Source organism: Engraulis encrasicolus, chromosome 8, assembly GCF_034702125.1.
Source record: "Engraulis encrasicolus isolate BLACKSEA-1 chromosome 8, IST_EnEncr_1.0, whole genome shotgun sequence".
NCBI classification, from domain to species: Eukaryota; Metazoa; Chordata; class Actinopteri; order Clupeiformes; family Engraulidae; genus Engraulis; species Engraulis encrasicolus.
In genome coordinates this window covers 14,370,012-14,390,011 of record NC_085864.1, presented here as the reverse complement: position 1 = coordinate 14,390,011, position 20,000 = coordinate 14,370,012, and the positions used below count along the sequence as shown (strand labels likewise).

Genomic DNA, 20,000 nt, shown 5'->3' with positions numbered 1-20,000 from the left:
GCCCAGAATGAAAAAAATCGAAAGGGAGTTACAGGACCTATTTCAATGCACTTAAGTGGTGACAGGAATGCTCACAATTGTATTACAGTAGGCTATATTACTTCAAATAAACATATTATTAGTGTGTGGTGCTATAGACTATGCTTGAATGAAGAATCAAATTAGGGTGAAAATATATTTATCACTAGTGTATATATATATATATACGTATACAGTATATATATATATATACAGTATATCATTTCTTGCACATCTGTAGGTATTGTTAAGCTGGAAAATGCATTGACACCACCTACTTCCATTGCCTTGCAACTAGCTCATCAGAATATTGCATCACTCCTTTCAGGTAGATATGATAGAGGATGGGGAAATAGAGTGGATGTTATTCAATTTGTTCAGAGATCTTTTATCTTCCACGAAGTGAAGCTCTCCAGTTCTTCTCCCATGAAAGAGCCAGCTATATTTATATATATATATTTCTTGCATCTGTAGGCTATTGTAAAGCTGGAAAAGATGAGATTGTGCTGAATCTAACATTACCTAATATGTATATATATTCTCAACATTGATGATGGTACATTGTTCAATACATAATGTGTCCAAAAAAGAAAGAAAATGAACCAGTCCATTCCATAGATATAAAAGTTCAAAGGCTGGTTCATTAATTAACCGTAGTGGTGCTCTGAAGCCTATTATATATTTAAGTATAATATTATTAACCAATACAACACAGTGAGGGAACTATATGGTATGGTACACTGCACCAACATACCACTGATGTATACAGGTATTGTAATGGCATTGATAAACCTAAATCAATAAAATCAATCAATCAATCAATCAATCAAAGTACATCATGATACAAAATTGCCATTCAATGTCCTAACGATTAGAGAAAGAAAAAAGAGAAGAAAGAATGCATTGTGTACTGTACTGTATCACTTAAGGCAGATGAGAATAAACCTTTTCACATTTCTTTTTAAAATAAGATAGTATCGGGGCAGTTCTAATTTGGACAGGAAGCTGGTTCCAGCATTTTGCATAATGACTAAATGCCATCTCACCCTGTCTACATCTGGTCAGTATAGGGAATTTAAGTTCATTACATTTCCCTGACTCTTTTATCCAATGGCTACATTCAGTGTGTGTGGAAAATACAGAGTGCAGGCTTATAAGGTTATAAGAGTTGAGCATGAAGATAAATACTCCTAGAAGATATGTGTATGATATGTGTGATATGTGTGTTTTCAGCTTCTTAAAAGTTGAGGGGGATGACAAAACTCTTGTATCAGCTGGTAACTTGTCAGACCATTGGGATTACCTTGTCAGAGGCCAAGGCCAGACTGTTGGTGTTACAATATTGCGAAGCAACATTACGTTTTAGTGCAGCCTCAGATAAAATGAAACAGTTCCTTCCAGGAGAGAATTGCACTCAAGGTACAGAACCTGAGTGGCATATTGGGTCAGGTACAGTCTGATTATCTGTATATTGAACAGTGTAAAAGAGCATCAGTAATTTAAGCGGTGTTTTCAGAAAAGATGGGCAGTCATAAATAATAACACCCAGGTTTATGTAGCGTTTTCTGGGATAACAGTGGTTGACCTCATGTCTTGCTTGATATAATGGCAGATGATGGTGGTGTTGCTTCATCCATGTGGCCAGGTCTGAGAGACAGGAAGATAGACACATAGAGATTGCAAAAAGGCGGAACCAAGACAATGCATTAGAGCATTATAACACCCTAATTTCCCCAGCTATTTATTGTAATTCAAGTTGTAGACATTGAATGCATAGCTTGAAATGGTACAAAGGTAATTAGACATCTAGAGGTGAAAGAGATGTTCTGAAACGTTTGTAGTGTACACGCAGAAACTATGGAGTTATCTCGCTGGACAGACAGGTGTTTATCATCAACATAGCAGGGAGCAGGGTGAGTGGACAACATTGCCCAGTGAGATGAGATAAAGATGGCAAAGACAGGGGGGCCTAGCACAGAACCTTGGTACCCCTGAGAGGATTTGAGTTGAGGGGTCTTGACCATGGCACATTAAAGGAATGCCCAGTGTGGTCTACCTCCGATGCCTTGTTCCCAATTAATTGTATTAAGCCTACATTTAGCAAATGGACCAGGATAGATGACGTCATTACTCTTCTGACTTGCTCTTTGGTTGGCCCTTTCTTCCAGGTCCAGCCAAACCATTTGCTTAGCTGTAGAATATGATGTGGTTGCTGGATTGAAGTCTAGTGTATTTGACACACTGTTATTTCCCTTAGTTTAACAAACATACCCTAGCCTTACCTTTCCTCCTATTTGCCAAAAATGATTTGCCAAAATTATATTGTAAAAATAAAACGATCTGCTACCGGATGAAGAAAAGTGTGAGACATCATAGTTCTTTACTTGGTCAATCCAGCCATATAGTCATCAGATGACATGGATAAGTTAAGTGAAATGTCACCAGTAGGCTACAGATATGGTGCTTTATGACTTCACTAACATTTAATGGCAGAAAGTGGGTTAATCCAGTCTTTCTCAACAGGGGTGCCAGGGCACCCTGGGGTGCCGTGGGCCGCCCTCAGGGGTGCCGCGGAAACGTGGCTGATAAATAAATTATGTAATGTGATACATATTTGTCTAAATTGATAGTCAGTGGAATCTTTCATCTGCCATTTACGCACAATAAAGTAAATATAGGTCGCCCCAGTCAGCTGCAGCTTTGAACGTAGGTCGTGTGACGTCTCCAAATGTGTTACTTTTCTAAGCTTGTGTGTATCGGATGCGATGCCATGTTACGGCTTGTTGGTTTGGGGTGCCTTGAAATTTTTCATGAATTGAAAGGGTGCCTCGCCTAAAAAAAGTTTGAGAAACACTGGGTTAATCAATTTAAAATAAAAGCTATGAAACAAATAATTCACTGAATTCAATTCACTAACATGTGGCATGATGGTATTAAGAGTGTAGTGGAAAGCGCGCACATCCAGCAGAAAAGCATCAGCAGGTGCCAAATCAAAAAGCTTCTTTAGATCTATGATCGAAACGTTGCTCCAAATAAAATAAGTCTTTTGCAAGCAGTGTGCAGATCCTTTCCCGCTCCTACATGATGGTATTAAGCCACACCTGAGTGATGTCAGGTAATGCCTGAGTGAACCTAATGAAGAAGCTGTGCGTGGATCTATGAACTTTTGAATTCACTGAATATGTTTGCTATTCCTCTCCCTGTTTATTACAGTAGGCTCATGAAATAAGGCCTTTGCTTCCTGCTGTCAGGCTTTGGTAATACACATACCATTTGTATGTAAACATAAATCATTGCTCCTTCCAGGAGCAGTCTTTATTTATCACACTACCACCACCCAGCACCTCCTCCCTCCCTCCTCTCTATAATCACAGAATACCTGGTTAAAGCCCATTAACTGGATAGGACATCACCAAGACAGCTAAAGACCTGTGGTGCTGAAGTGGCTGAGCTGCTGGAATATTTATTCAGCCCGAGTGTACATCTTAGTAAGGCACCAACTCTGAACACATTATGTCTTATCCCGGTCCCCAAAAAGCCACATCCAAAAGAGATAAACGACTTCAACCGAGAGGCCCTCCCTTCACACAGCATGAAGACAATGCTGTTACATACACTCAGACTGCAGTAAGTCATGCACTGGATCTAGTACAGTTTTCATACCAGGAGAAGGTTGGAGTGGATGATGCCATCACATACCTATTGCATAGGACATATAGTCATGTTCCTTTACTTTTCCAGCGCTTTCTACAACATCCACCCCTCCATTGGGAGAGAGGCTCCTGGGTTTGGATGCCCTCCCTGTGCACTTGATCAGGGACTACCTAACAGAGTGGCCACAGTTTGTCAAACTGAAAGATTGCCTCTTGGACACTGTAGTATGTGGTACTAAAGCAGCCTGGGGAACTGTGCTCCCTCCTCTACTGTTCACTTTGTACACATCGGACATAACATATTTACAACACAGGCACATACCACATGCAGACATTCTTGGATGATAATACAATTGTAGGCTGTATTAAGGCAGGAGGGAATACAGGAGTACAGGGCTTTGCAGTGGTGTAATGCACCTACAACTCAACACTAAGACCAAGCAGATGAAGGTGGACTTTTGGAGGTCTAAGCCCGCTCTGCAACCAATCTCCATTGAGGTTGATGAAGTGGAGATTGTAAGCACATCTTACACAAGTCACACAAGTATTTCAGGGTATAACAAGACAACAAACTGGACTGGTCAGCCAAAGATGCAGTTTACAAAAAAGTACAGTATTGGCTATACTTGTCTGCTATAAACTCCTAAAAGTCAGTATGTGTCCTTTTCTATGCAGTGGTGTGCTGGGGAGGGAGCACATTGAAGAGGGGGTATTGGGTGTCTTGAAAGACTGATAAGGAAAGCTGGCTCTTTCATGGAAGAAGAACTGGAGAGCTCCACTTCGTGGAAGATAAAAGATCTCTGAACAAACTGAATAACATCCACTCTATTTCCCCTTCCTCTATCATATCTACCTGAAAGGAGTGATGCAATATTCTGATGAGCTAGTTGCAAGGCATTGGAAGTAGGTGGAGTCACTGCATTTTCCAGCTTAACAATGTGCAAGAAATGATATATATATACACTATACACTATATACACTAGTGATAAATATATTTTTCACCCTAATCTGATTCTTCATTCAAGCATAATCTATAGCACCACACACTAATAATAAGTTTATTTGAAGTAATATAGCCTACTGTGATACAATTGTGAGCATTACTGTCACCACTAAAGTCTATTGAAATAGGTCCTGTAACTCCTTTTCGATTTTTTTCATTCTGGGCACCTCATACATTGAACAATATGCCATCTTTAATATTCAGAAAATATATACATATGAGATATTGCTGGATTCAGGACAATCTCACCTGTCCATCAAAATATCATATGTGTGCATATGACATTCCCTGACAAAGCAATTACAATGTAAATGATGACATTCTGTATAAATATCACTTTTTTTCATTTTCCGCCTATTTTAGGTGTGTGATTAAATGCCTATATCTCCTTCATATATTCATATATCATATATTCAACTACTTCTATCTGGTGCAGGTAGCCCCTGGGCACAAGCATACCAATTCTCAAAGCTCTCAGAGCTTCTGGTAATTTTCTACATGTATTTTTGTATATCTACTCCCATACGGAGAAGTCCCATTTTGGGTGCTTTTTTTGTTTGGAGGTGCATATGGAAATGTGTAAAATTTTTAGGCTTAGCATTAAAATCACTTTGGCCAAGAATCATTTTCATGTATGGGACACCTTAGAGATGAGGAAAAACATTATTGGGTTTTGTTCTACCTCCGGTTGGGGTATCTCGAAAACGAAGGCCTTTTTGGGCCCATTGTCACTAGCCTATTAGGTGATATTGAGAGATTTATTGAATCCAAGCATCAAAAGTGTTCTTCACTGAACTGTTGCATACATATGCATTGTATGGTGGTAACAAAGCACAAAGTGTGCGTGTGTGTGTGTGTGTGTGTGTGTGTGTGTGTGTGTGTGTGTGTGTGGTTTCTGCAAGATAAACATATACAGAAAGGGGTAGTTACAAACTATACAGCCAAATTCTACACAATACTAAAATATGCAGAATATACAGTTTCATAATAATTAAGTAGTCAAATATACACATCAAGTTACATTACAATATACATAATAATATAATTGCACTTCAGTAACATTAATGTGAAGAGAAAGCGAATTACTGCAAGTGGCAAGTAATAGCAGGATAATATAAGTGAGAACTAGGCACTTATAGGGTTAATCTAGAGAAAATCAAGTGCAGTACACTTAGTGTCCACAGGGTGGCGCTTTAAGACCACAAATGGAAGGAGCGTTTTTTGCCGCCATAAAGTCTAGAAGACCACTGTTCACGTGAACAGCGCATGTCTCCATAGCACGACAATGCAACATTAGGAAGCGAAAATAATGCCTCAAACAGTCCCAAAACAGTGGAAATAACACCACAGGTCGAAACTACTATCGAAGCACTTCCAAACCGGACTATTCATGTAACTTTTAACCAAGAAATGAGCATTTAGCAAGACATTTAAGAAATAGACATTTCCTCATTGAAATGAATTGGAGCTCGCGGTAAAACCAAAGTTACACGGTTACCGGGCTAAACAGCATGTAACAAACACAACCGGATGAAATACAACATAAATACAAACAGAAACTTTGTACTTACATTCTCATCAACGCACACGTACACACAAAATATGAAACATTTCAGCAATATGCTGTAGCAAAACGGCAAGTGTCTGCCAGTGATGCACACTGAAAGTCAAGTCATGAATGCACGCAAGTGCGTGGTACGTCACCAATGACGTCTCTGGCGTCACGACGCTGGCTCCAGCAGGGAGTTTTCCACAAGCATGCATTCCCATTATGCCAAGCAGCTAGCTGTCATGCACAGTCCAGCAAGACTATATCACATTGCATTGAAGAGCTGAACAATAGACTTCTAGAATGGCTGCTCGCACCTGCTCGTTAAGAATAGAATCTTGAGACAGTGGCAGTTAAGATGGAACCCTTCAGTGGGAGCACCTGTTCTGATACTAACTGACAGTTAGTATTGAGCCTTAAACAGGGGATAGAATGAGAATGAGTTTTTTGTCTTTACAACATCGTTGTAAAAAAACTAAAAGGAGTTGGCACATGTCCTTTTCACAGATCGGAGTCATGCTTGTGATCTCTCTAACAGTCTTTGAATGAAGTTTATAGGTTAAAGGGTTCAGGCACAAATGGACCTCCGTGTGGGACATGCGCTGATCTCTTGAAAAATGCATTTTTGGAAAGACTGGGATTCCCCATAGACCCAGGCCTGTTTTTTTTTACAAACCTGCCATTTAAAAAGTATTGGGAGTTGGGAGATGAAACTTTGACTTTGACATCCCATAGAGCTCGCTAACAACGCGTCAACTAAACTTCTAGGTGAAAGTGTTGATGTTGTATGACCGAAAAAGCCTCCTACACTCTAATCTCTAGAGTGGCGGAACCTTGGTTCATGGAGGTTCCACCACTGTTTTCAATGGGGACCCAGGCTTTAACAAAATCGCCAAAAACGGGAAAACGACAAGAGACACGGAGAAGCCTATCACTATACGCGATCTCCAAGCCGAGCCGGTCGTTTTAGTGTTTGAACGGTGTCTCTATCTTGAAAGGCCTAGGAGGAGATCCATTTTCTATTTTTACTGCCCCTGCACAAGACCAAGCTATAACTAGAAATGCATTCTCACAGAAAATGCTGGAAGCGGGCTTGCCTTTTGGGGCAGAGATGAAACAAAGTACTGTTGAGAAAACAAAGCTAAAAGAAATCTTGGAAAAACTCCATCCACCCAGTCAGAAGTTATGGGCCAAACAATTCAGCCATCTTGGATTCAACCATCTTGAAAGTGTTGTAGCTCTGCGTTTTGGGGATATACTAAATGACATACATGGTATTTTAAGTTGGCTAAGGAACACTGCATATGATATAATTTTGAAAATCAACATGGCTTCGAGCGGGATTCGAACTCACAACCTCCATATCTGTAATCCAGCCCCTTTGCCATTGATATTAAATGACATACAGTACATGATATTTGAAGTTGGCTAAGGAACACTGCATATGATATAATTTTGAAAATCAACATGGCTTTGACTGGGGTTCGAACCCCCAACCTCAATATCTGTAATTCAGCACATTCAGGGCTCCAGAGTGCGACCAATTTGGTCGCATATGCGCCCATTTTTTTCAATGGTGCGCCTAAAAAATATTTTTAGGCGCACTGGTGCGACCAGCCATCAGTAGAACAAAACAATTACCAAACAACCGTTTTAATGGACTTCAAATTAATAGTCATTCTACAGTAGTGGCCCATCATCACACAATAAAACGTGTCGATGCGGTCATTTCTTCAACTCCGCTGAACTACCGGTAGCTTTCTCCCCCTTCCTCGTTCACAGGCAGCCCGACGTTTCAGAGTACCGGTAGAATGTTCGACTTCGCTCAACTATCCGAGTTCACATGCGCCAGCGAGTTTTGTGTTCTCAACCATTCGAGTTTTGCAACGGACGAGAGAGTTACAATCACGGTAAAAACAGCAAAATGACTTGAGGATATTTTAAACACGAGAGAGTCACAATCACGGGGGGAAACTAAATGGCTTGAGCGGATATTAAACATCGCCACACAAAAACGCAGACGGGTGCGGATAATTGCCCGTTTCAGTCGCGTGCAGATCTTGCCAAACAACAGGTGACACGCTAGTCTGTCGGGACTTCTGTGAGAGTTTTCTGATAGCGACTAGGGCAGGCTACATACTGCCTATCAGTCGGCAAGGCATCGTTCATGCACCTCGAGACAGCACGAGAGAGAGGGAGAGAGAGAGAGAGTGAGCGAGCGAGCGCACTAGTCTGTTCGTATCGCTTGCTAAGATACCACAATCATTATGCAGAGGGAGAGCGCTCCAAAACGGGGAAATAGACAAAACCCAATTCACCTCAGATTCCACTGTAAACATAGGCTAGGCTATTTGTGTCTAATGATTTTAAAAATCATGACATTTTAGCAGGGTTTGTTAAAAAAATCTATCCATCCATCCATCCATATCTATCTTCATATTGTAACTCTGTGCTTGTGCCGTGTGCGTAGCCTTATTGCAGAAAAGGCTGGTATGTTGATCTTACTAGTCAAACACATAGCCTACTGACCAAAAGGCTACTAATTTGGTCTTTTCTACCAGCCAAACTGCTTGTAGCCAAGATGTGTTAGTTAGGTAGCCTACTGTCATGTCTTTTATAAGGAGCACATTTGGAAGACTAGCCTATAGCACATGAAAGGCTCCAGGTCTTTTAAAATATAGCAACAACAACAACAATAATAATAATAATAATAATAATAATAATAATAATAATAATTATTATTATTATATTATTGTTGCTATTATTATTATTATTATTTTTTTTTTTTAAAGCTGAGGTGCGTGTGTGTATGGGGTGGTGAAAACATTTGGGTGCACCTAAATTTTGTGCTGGTGCACCTAAAAAAATGTTTTAGGCGCACCAGTGCAACCAGTGCAAAAAGTTAGTCTGGAGCCCTGACATTTGCCATCCATACTAATTGACATACATGGCATTTTAAGTTGGCCAAGGAACACTGCATATGATATAATTTTGAAAATCAACATGGCTTCGACTGGGGTTCGAACCCCCAAACTCCATATCTGTAATTCAGCACATTTGCCATTCATACTAAATGACATACATGGCATTTTAAGTTGGCCAAGGAACACTGCATATGATATAATTTTGAAAATCAACATGGCTTCGACTGGGGTTCGAACCTAGCCTGATAAACCAGACTAAATGTGGATGTCTAATTTAGTCTGGCCTCGATGCATAATACATCCGAAGATTGTTGATGAGAACAACCTTCCCTCAAAACCCTGCCCGCTTTGATTCAAAACACATCTTTGCGTTGTAATTGGTTTGCCAGATTCATGGCATTCTGGCTTCATTGAATCATTATGCGAGGCCAGACCCACCCGTAGACAAAACATTTTGCCGTCCAGCGGGTGGCGCTGGTTCACCAGGCTAGTTCGAACCCCCAACCTCCATATCTGTAATTCAGCACATTTGCCATTCATACTAAATGACATACATGGCATTTTAAGTTGGCCAAGGAACAGATATAATTTTGAAAATCAACATGGCTTCGACTGGGGTTCGAACCCCGAACCTCCATATCTGTAATTCAGCACATTTGCCATTCATACTAAATGACATACATGGCATTTTAATTTGACCAAGGAACACTGCATATCATATAATTTTGAAAATCAACATGGCTTCGACTGGGGTTCGAACCCTGAACCTCCATATCTGTAATTCAGCACATTTGTCATTCATACTAAATGACATACATGGCATTTTAAGTTGGCCAAGGAACACTGCATATGATATAATTTTGAAAATCAACATGGCTTTGGGTGGGGTTTGAACCCTCAACCTCCATATCTCTAATCCAGCAGCATGCATTCCCATTATGCCAAGCAGCTGACTGTCATGCACAGTCCAGCAAGACTATATCACATTGCATTGAAGAGCTGAACAATAGACTTCTAGAATGGCTGCGCACACCTGCTCGTTAAGAATAGAATCTTGAGACAGTGGCAGTTAAGATGGAACCCTTCATCGGACAGTTAGTATTGAGCCTTAAAAAGAGGAGAGAATGAGAATGAGTTTTTTGTCTTTACAACATCGTTGTAAAAAAACTAAAAGGAGTTGGCACGTGTCCTTTTCACAGATCGGAGTCATGCTTGTGATCTCTCCAACAGTCTTTGAATGAAGTTTATAGGTTAAAGGGTTCAGGCACAAATGGACCTCCGTGTGGGACATGCGCTGATCTCTTGAAAAATGCATTTTTGGAAAGACTGGGATTCTCCATAGACCTAGGCCTGTTTTTTTTACAAACCTGCCATTTAAAAAGTATTGGGAGTTGGGAGATGAAACTTTGACAATTTGGAGACATCCCATAGAGCTCGCTAACAACGCGCCAACTAAACTTCTAGGTGAAAGTGTTGATGTTTTATGACCGAAAAAGCCTCCTACACTCTAATCTTTAGAGTGGCGGAACTTTGGTTCATGGAGGTTCCACCACTGTTTTCAATGGGGACCCAGGCTTTAACAAAATCGCCAAAAACGGGAAAACGACAAGAGACACGGAGAAGCCTATAACTATACGCAATCTCCAAGCCGAGCCGGTCGTTTTAGTGTTTGAACGGTGTCTCTATCTCGAAAGGCCTAGGCGGAGATCCATTTTCTATTTTGCTGCTGCCCTGCACAAGAACGATAATAATAAAACAGGACTTAGAGATTACTATAATCGGGCCTTGCTCTGCAAGGGCCATGCTCTGCATGGTCCTTGCTCCGCAAGCCCGCTTAATAAATAAGAAACAGGACTTAGAGATTACTAGAATCTGGTCTTGCTCTCCGCTTAATTACACTTCAGATGGATCCTTCCAGCATAGATATCACCAAACAATTAAAAACTCTGTAATGTTCTTTAATTCTGTATTAAAACACACATTTCAGCCATCTCTCTATTCAGCTCGCGCACCCCCTTGTGGCAGGCCACACACCCCCAGGGGTGCCCGCATCCCAGTTTGGGAAACCCTGCTCTATGGTTTATATATCTCATGTAGGATATTGTGTGAATGTGCTATTGTGTAAACCTATTCAGTTATATCTGGAGGTTTTGTTTTCGGTTGGATTGGTTTGTTTGTCTGTCTGTCTGCTTGTCATCAGGCTAACTCAGCTAGTATGCACAGATTTTAATGACATTTTCTGGAGTTTTGTGGAAATGACAAAAGGAACAAAAGATTCTTCACCATTGTGGGATAGGGCGACTTTTAACATTCCAGTTTCTAACTCCACAAAAAGCCAGGAAGACTTGTACATAGTCAAATGTTCTATCAAACAGCTTCCTTGGCAGAGGTATGCACTCTCTGAGTGCACTTCTGGTCTTATTAGTGCTGTTGTTTTATGTACATACGTGATATTGTCTATATGTACCATTGGCCAAATCTTATAAGGGTGTAAATGCATTATATTTTTTTATTTCCTCAGTGTTATTGTGTGTATGTGCTAATGTGTATATATCTCCCACGTGATATAAGATGAAGACAATGAATATAATGAATAATATGAATGTATCATATTTGTAAAACACTGAGATGGGAAAGCGGTTTCCAAAACAATCTGTTTCTAAATTATCGTGCGTTATGTGTTATTGCGCATGTAGAACTCAGAGGTGGAAAAGCAGTTCCTAAATACTGCAAGTCATGAAACACAACATTTTCAAATACTGTGATTACTTAACTTGACCACTAAACTGTTACATACACTTCACTTGTCTCTCCACACTGTCCCTCACCCCTCCTGACACACACACACACACACACACACACACACACACACACACACACACACACACACACACACACACACACACACACACACACACACACACACACACACACACACACACACACACACACACATAGGAAATCCTGAATTACATCAACAGGAAGGAGTTTGAGCCGCTGCTGAAGGTGGACCAGCTGAATCTGGAGAGGGAGAAGAACAAGGTCTTCCTACGCTTCGGTAACACACACACACACACACACACACACACACACACACACACACACACACACACACACACACACACACACACACACACACACACACACACACACACACACACACACACACACACACACACACAGGGGAGAAGAACAAGGTCTTCCTACGCTTCGGACACACACACACACACACACACACACACACACACACACACACACACACACACACACACACACACACACACACACACACACACACACACACACACACGCGCACACACACACACACACACACACACACACAAGAGAAGAACAAGGATTGTATGAAGGAGCTGACAACACTGGATACAAAAGCTGATTTGGACAACACAAGTGAAAATGTGTAGTTGAACTTCATGTCGCTCTTGCTTTTTTTGCTTCTGGTTTGTGTGATAAGACCGGGCACTGCATAGCCTGTCCACTGTCTATGATCATTCTTGTACATGGTATGTGACTAGGGTTGCCACCTTTGTCTGACAAAAAACCTGAACATTTCAAACTCAATTGCCCTTTTTGCTTGTACGCAAAGGTATCCTTCGCTCAGTGTCCAGGAAAGTATAGTTTTTCCCAGGGACAGACCATCTGGGACATTTAGCACAACAAAAAATGTGACAGGTGGCAACATTATTCGTGACGTAAAAATGCAATGGGCTTGCACCACATATATGCATTCATGGCGTCTGGCCTGTTCGAGTTGGGCCTGTCCGGGTTATTTCCCAACCTGACCTCTTCTCTCCCACATATTTCCTGTGTGTAATAATAGAGTCATCTAATTGGGAAAGACACAAAAGACTTTGGGCCCTTCTCAAAACCTAGGACAGTTACCTCGTTCAAAAAGTCGAGAATCCCAAGAAAGCCGGGAAAGTGGGCGTGAAGATTTGGTGACGCAATGCCAGATCGATAATTATCGAGGTTGATCTCAGGCGGATGTATAGAACAACGAGTTCCCGAGCTTGTGTTTTGTATGACGACACACGCATCATCAACATGGTGCCCATGCATGGAACTAGCATGTAAACAGTATCATAAATGCTAAAATATCATCTTGTAATGACTTATCAACAACATCATTCAATTGCAGTTGTACATATGTCAGTACTGTTGGTATCTGACTGTTTTATTTAGTCAACTTAAGCTAAAATGATATGTCGTGGGTGTGGAGGCTCAAGATGAGGTGAAAAAAAGAAAAGAGAACCAAAACAAAACACGCATGAATCCCGATTGTTCCGGCATCAGTGGCGTTCATGCGCCAAACTCCAGAACTCGATTGTCATGTGAGCAGTGTCGTCAGCTGTCTCGAGAGGTCCCGAGCTGGTGAATGCAACAATTGTCCTTCCAAGTGTATCAGCCTAATTAGTCACGCCCAGTGATTGGATACTCTTTGGTGAACTCTACAGAATATCCAATCACTGGGTGTGACTAATAATGAGTATCCAATCACTGGGAGTGACTAATTAGGCTGATACACGTGGAAGGACTCAGTCCTAGGTTTTGAGAAGGGCCCAACGTCTTTTGTGTCTTTCCCAATTAGATGATAGGGTTCTAAATTAAGAGCAGCTTAACGGCCATATGCTGGTACCGAAGCTCCGCCTTCGTAATGATGCAACAACTTCGGCTCTGCTACTACTCAGGCAAAGAGCTTGTGCAAAGATGGTTTCTAACAAGTAGCAACCATCTCTGTCTTGTGCATGTACAATCTGAGCTACGCTGGGCTGGGGAACTCTACCCACTTTGTCGGGAACCAAACAACTTTGAGCATCTCCAACGGACCTGGGTAGAGGCGTGTTTAAGGCAGTGACGTGGTTTAAGCAGAGACGATCTATTGGGACTAAGAAAATGTTTGGTTTAAACTTTGGCTCAGTCTTTTCTGCCCTCGACCAGTATCAAACCAAGGGAGGTGGGTCAACCATGCCGTTTGAGAACGTTAGTTGTGCTCTTGGTCAGACCAAGTTTCATTTGAAAGTCATGATAATCAGGCCAATATGCTGGAGACATTGTAGTTCAGCTGGCTGAAAGGCCAATTTACCAGCCACGTTGAGTCATTAGTTAGTGTGTGTTTGTCTAGTAACATTAACATCTTCTAGCCAAAAAAAACTAATTTAAAGTCCTGTATAGAGCCAAGCATTTGCCATAAAAACACACATGAACACACAAACAGTATCACACGTACATACACACACAAACAGTATTGCACGTGCACACACACAGAGAAGAACATAAGCATACACACATTATCACACGTCCATATGCATGAACACACAAACACACAGTATCATACGTACCAGTGACGTGCAGTGAAGGGTATGGTAGGGTAGGCAGTAAATATAGAATATATATCTATTTATATATATATATATATTAACGGTGGGTTCGGTCCTCCCCCAGAAAAAAATGTATTTCTTAGATGCAATTTCCTGCATTTTAACCAAATCTGGAGAGTAACTATCAGCTAAAAACTTTTACAAAAGACTAAAAACTTTGAACAAATAGTCCCCTTTCATGCAGATCTGAAATGTAACGTGTGTGTGTGTGTGTGTGTGTGTGTGTGTGTGTGTGTGTGTGTGTGTGTGTGTGTGTGTGTGTGTGTGTGTGTGTGTGTGTGTGTGTGTGTGTGTGTGTGTGTGTGTGTGTGTGTGTGAGTGAGAGAGAGGGGGGCCTTATGCCACAAGGTATGGTTTGAATAGGCAAATAGGCCTATTCACATAAACATGCTGATATGGTCTTTAATGTGCAACAAATTAGTAGGCCTATGTTTCTCTAAATACTGTAAATATAAAGTAGGCTATAAGATGCCATCAGTGCTTAACCACCACAGCTCTAATAACTAAATAAGTAAATAGGCTACACTATTTAGACATTTGGACATTGTCAGTAGACCTAAATCTGAAACAATAAGTGAAAACATAATTTCAATTTCTTGAAAAGGCCAGCTACACTTATTTGTTTTGCCAAATTGCCAAATTAGCTCCAGGACCCATACTTTGTACACCTTTAAGGACCTGTAGGCCTACATTTTACAATAATAATTTAGAAAGCTACAACATTTTGGGGGGAAAGCTTTAAGTTTTGGCTTTAGCAGTTGATTTTGTTGCTCTTCTGTTTATTCTGTTGCAAATGCCAGGGCGTTTCACATGGATGGAGGGTGGCACAGTGTAGCCTACTTTTGAAGATAAAATGTCTAGTTCACCAACTGTGAATCACACCATAGCATGTGAGGGGGAAACATTATGAGCTGTTACATATTACATTTAGCAATAAACCAACCTAGGTAACAGCTCCTGCCTCACTGCCGCGTTTTGTGCTGATAATCAAACACTCACAGACAAGAAGGAAAGTAGGCAAGGGGGCGGGTTGCTTGCAAACATGACAGTATCGAGTAAACCAACGAAACCACTTCTGAGACTCATTCTTGTGCGTGATAGTATTCTCAAACACTTCAGCTACGGTTGTGCAAGGTGTTTCAAATAAAGTCAATTTGTGAGTGCGGAAGCACTCCGAGAAACCATCCCCAGTCAATCGTCCTGTTCCACGTTGATCTCTCGACTCGCACACCGCGCACTTCAAAAGAACGCAGCTGCACTTGCTAACAGGCTCCACACAACTACGCATTGCGTAGTCATCATCATAATAAATTAGGGAAATGGAGTCATGTCGTACGCTCAAAAAACAATCTCGCGTCCATAATAACACACACACGGTCTATTCATGTCCACCACCGCACAACCAATCTTCAATGTCAACACCCTGACAAACGGTGACAACAAAAGGCACCACGAAAAAACTTGAGCATGTTCATGTTAAAAGGCTACCCGCAGCATAATAATTAGATGAATCTTACCTTAAAGCAGAATCACAAGTAGGCTGTGTTTTTCATGCAAGCTAGTTCCATTAAAAGCCCGGGGTGGTTGACATGATGAAGACATTTTGTCCCAGTGCAAACTACTTGAAGCTGCTACCCATCTGATGTTGAATATTTCCACAATGCAGCGATTGCAAACGGCTCAGCTGTCTGTCACTTGAACCGTCTTTCTTGCTACTTCTCGGCATTTTTTAAAATAATAAAGACAAAAAGCCAAAGACTGCCATGTTTTCTTTCCGATACGGCTAGAGATTTGAACAAGCCTTGCCTTGCTAGTTGTTGCTATCATAGCTGCCTGTAGGGCAGAAATTGGCTACTACCTGAATTGTAACAATTTTTCATTTTGGGCGCTGTGATTGGCTCACATACTCCCGCCACAGAGTAAAGGCTCTGCTTTTAGTCCCATTGACAAGCTATGTGACAACTTAATACGCATGCGCAAACTTTTACATTGACAGCATTGAAGGCAGGGTAGGCAGAGGAAAAGCGAGCCTTACCGGGCTGCCTGGCTGGCATTCGAAAGCTCTGCTTTCAGCCTGTCTCTGCTACCAGCCGGGACTGCGCGTTGCCACGGCAACCTGCCCAAGCCTGAGCGCTTTGCTTCGTGCGATTACTTAGGTTTTTGATCGTTGTCCTGTGTATACTGTACTTTAAACAGCTCATAATTTATGCTGAATCAATGTTATTGTTGTGTAGGCCTATGTGAACTCTGAAGAATATTTTTTTAAACACGTGTTAGTTTTTATTTTTAAGACATTTATCCCAGGGTAGGCACTGCCTACCCTGCCTACCCTGACCGCACGTCTCTGATACGTACACACCCAGAAGCCCACAAACGCATCATCACACATACATGTGATCACGTGTAGAACCCACACGAATTAGGGGACTCATAGAGATGCTCACTATCGCTCACACTCACACTCACACTCACACACACCCACTCACTCACACTCACACTCACACACACCCACTCACTCACACTCACTCACACACACACACACACACACACTCTCACACACACACACACTCACACTCACACACACAAACAACCGCCAGCACGCTACCAAACAGGAAGTCTCTTTTCACAAACAGGAAGTTGGATTGAGGTTACTGCCCTGAGGAGTGTGTGTGGTGTGTGTGTGTGTGTGTGTGTGTGTGAGTGTGTGTGTGTGTGTGTGTGTGTGTGTGGTGTGTGTGTGTGTGTGTGTGTGTGTGAGTGTGTCAGAGAGAGAGATACTGAGGAACAAGGAGTGACTACAAGATAAGCTATTTTAAGATACACTTTTTAAAACGTTTAACTATACACCCCCTTTTGTTGTGTTTTGCTGTTGTGGGTGTGTGTGTGTGTGTGCGTGTGTGTACGTGTGTGTGCGTGCGTGCGTGCGTGTGCGTGTGCGTGCGTGTGTGTGTGCGTGCGTGTGTGTATGTGTGTGTGTCTGTGTGTCTGTGTGCAGCTGAGGAGGAGATCTCGTATCCTCCTACATATCGCTATGAGAGGGGATCCAGGGACACCTACGTCTGGCAGAAACAGAAAGCCACCGGGGTACGACGCACACACACGCACGTACACACACGCACGTACACACACACACACACACACACACACACGCACACGCACACGCACACGCACACGCACACGCACACACACACACACCTTTACATAAATACACACACATATCCTCTGTAGATCATCTTTGAAAGATGCAGTACATCTATTTGTTGTTGTCCGTGCATGCATGCGTGCGTGACTGATAACCACTATCATAGTGTGAGAACTGCATTTGAGTGTGTGTGTGCATGTGAGTGCAACTATGTGGGTGTTTCAGATGAAAATGAATGTTTTTCCTGTGTACTTTTCTGTGTGTGTGTGTGTGTGTGTGTGTGTGTGTGTGTGTGTGTGTGTGTGTGTGTGTGTGTGTGTGTGTGTGTGTGTGTGTGTGTGTGTGTGTGTGTGTGTGTGTGTGTGTGTGCGTTTGTGTGTGTGCGCGTTTGTGTGTGTACGCATTTCAGATGAGAACTAATGTTCCGTCGTGGTGCGATCGGATCCTGTGGAAGTCGTACCCTGAGACACACATCGTTTGCAACTCTTATGGTATCCTTATCACACACGCACGCGCACACACACACTCTCACACACACACGCGCGCGCACACACGCACACGCACACACACACGCACACAGTTCTAACACTGTGATAGTGGTTATCAGTCAGTTAAATAGGTCAGGCAATGGTCACACATTAACACACATGCACACATGCGCACACATGCGCACACACACACGCACACACACACACACACACATACAGAGTACAGAGATGACTCACTTCTTATTTTCTGAACAGTAATTGAACCATGGCCACTTTCACTACCCCCTACCTAGTGTCTTTTGCTACACCCGTCTACCTTCATCTACTTTCTCAACGGGGGCTCTACAGTCCCGCGGGGGGCGTTAGGGAGTCCTTGGGGGAATGTTTAGGAGACGGCTGCGATGGGAGGGCACTCAGTAAAAAAAGACAAATGTCATTTGCAACTAAGTCGGGCATCGGCAGGCTTGTCATGAGGTTAAGGGAGCGTTTAGAGAACGTTAAGAACCACTGATCTAGAGTCTTACCACAGCTCAGTACACTTTACTCTTCACCCTCTCCTCCTTCTGCTCTCTTCTCCTCTTCTCCTCCACTCCTCTTCTCTCCATTCCATCTCCATCTACTCTCTGTATATGCGTCCTCTTCATGTACCCCATGTTCTGCTCCCCCCAAACCATCCAGGCTGTTCAGAAGACATCATGACCAATGACCAGGCTCTACTTAACTCCTCTAATTCTACTATCTTTCTCTCTCTCTCGCTCTCTCTCTCTCTCGCTCTCTCTCTCTCTCTCTCTCTCTCCAGGTTGTACCGATGACATAGTGACGAGTGACCACTCTCCTGTGTTCGGGACCTTTGAGGTCGGAGTCACGTCCCAGTTTGTCTCCAAGAAAGGTGACACACACGCAAGTTCTATATTGAGTTTGATGTTGTGTGTGTGTGTGTGTGTGTGCGTGTGTAGGGCTGCCTAAGTGTTCTGAGACGGCCTATATTGAGTTTGATATTCTCCCTGTGTGCGTGTGTGTGCGGGTGTATGTGCATGTGTAGGGCTGCCTAAATGTTCGGAGCAGGCCTATATTGAGTTTGAGAGCATCGAGGCGATCGTCAAGACGGCCAGTAGAACCAAGTTCTTCATCGAGTTCTACTCCACCTGCCTGGAGGGTGAGTGACACACCACACAGCCTATCAGCACTATCAGCCTATCAGCAGAGACAGCCCACTGCCAGCTAGCAATCAACCAGAACAGTAGAGACCACCCACTTCCCAGTTCACAGCCAACCAGAACAGTAGAGACCACCCACTTTCCAGTTCACAGCCAACCAGAACAGTAAAGACTACCCACTTCCCAGCCAACCAGAAGTGCTCTTTGTCAAATGACGTTAATTTTCTCTCTTTCTCAGCCTCTCTCTCTCTTTTCTTATGAAAATGATTCCCAGTCAACTGACGTTAATTCCTATGTGTTGGAACCCCCCCCCCCTAACCCCCCCCATCTCTGCTCATCTCTTCTAGTTGAGTTACAACGTTATTTCTCCATCTCTCCAGAATTTGATAAGTGAGAAGGACAACATTGATCTCTCTCTCTCCATCTCTCTCTCCCTCCCTCTCTCTCTCCCGCCTCCACCACCCCTCTCCCTCTCTCTATAGTTTAAGAAGTGTTATGAGAACAAGGTTGTGTTTCTCAAAAGCGTAGTTGTTAGCAGTTAGCAACCTGGGTAGTTGTCAATGGGAAATTGCATTGCAAACAACAAAGTAGCTAATAAAGTTTGCAACTATGGTTTCCAGAAATGCACCCCAGCATTGCAACATTGTTCTCTCTCCATCTCTCTGTC

At 42.4% G+C, this 20,000-nt stretch overlaps 1 protein-coding gene across 1 annotated transcript in view; it reads left to right on the top strand.

Annotated features, from left to right (window-relative positions):
• inppl1a (inositol polyphosphate phosphatase-like 1a) overlaps positions 1-20,000 on the top strand; it is a 56,270-nt gene that overhangs the window by 27,213 nt on the left and 9,057 nt on the right. Inside the window, exons 16-20 of the mRNA XM_063205016.1 lie at positions 12,106-12,205; positions 17,542-17,630; positions 18,098-18,179; positions 18,976-19,065; positions 19,219-19,332. Coding sequence (XP_063061086.1) covers positions 12,106-12,205; positions 17,542-17,630; positions 18,098-18,179; positions 18,976-19,065; positions 19,219-19,332 — 475 coding nt within the window. The remainder of the gene's footprint in view (positions 1-12,105; positions 12,206-17,541; positions 17,631-18,097; positions 18,180-18,975; positions 19,066-19,218; positions 19,333-20,000) is intronic.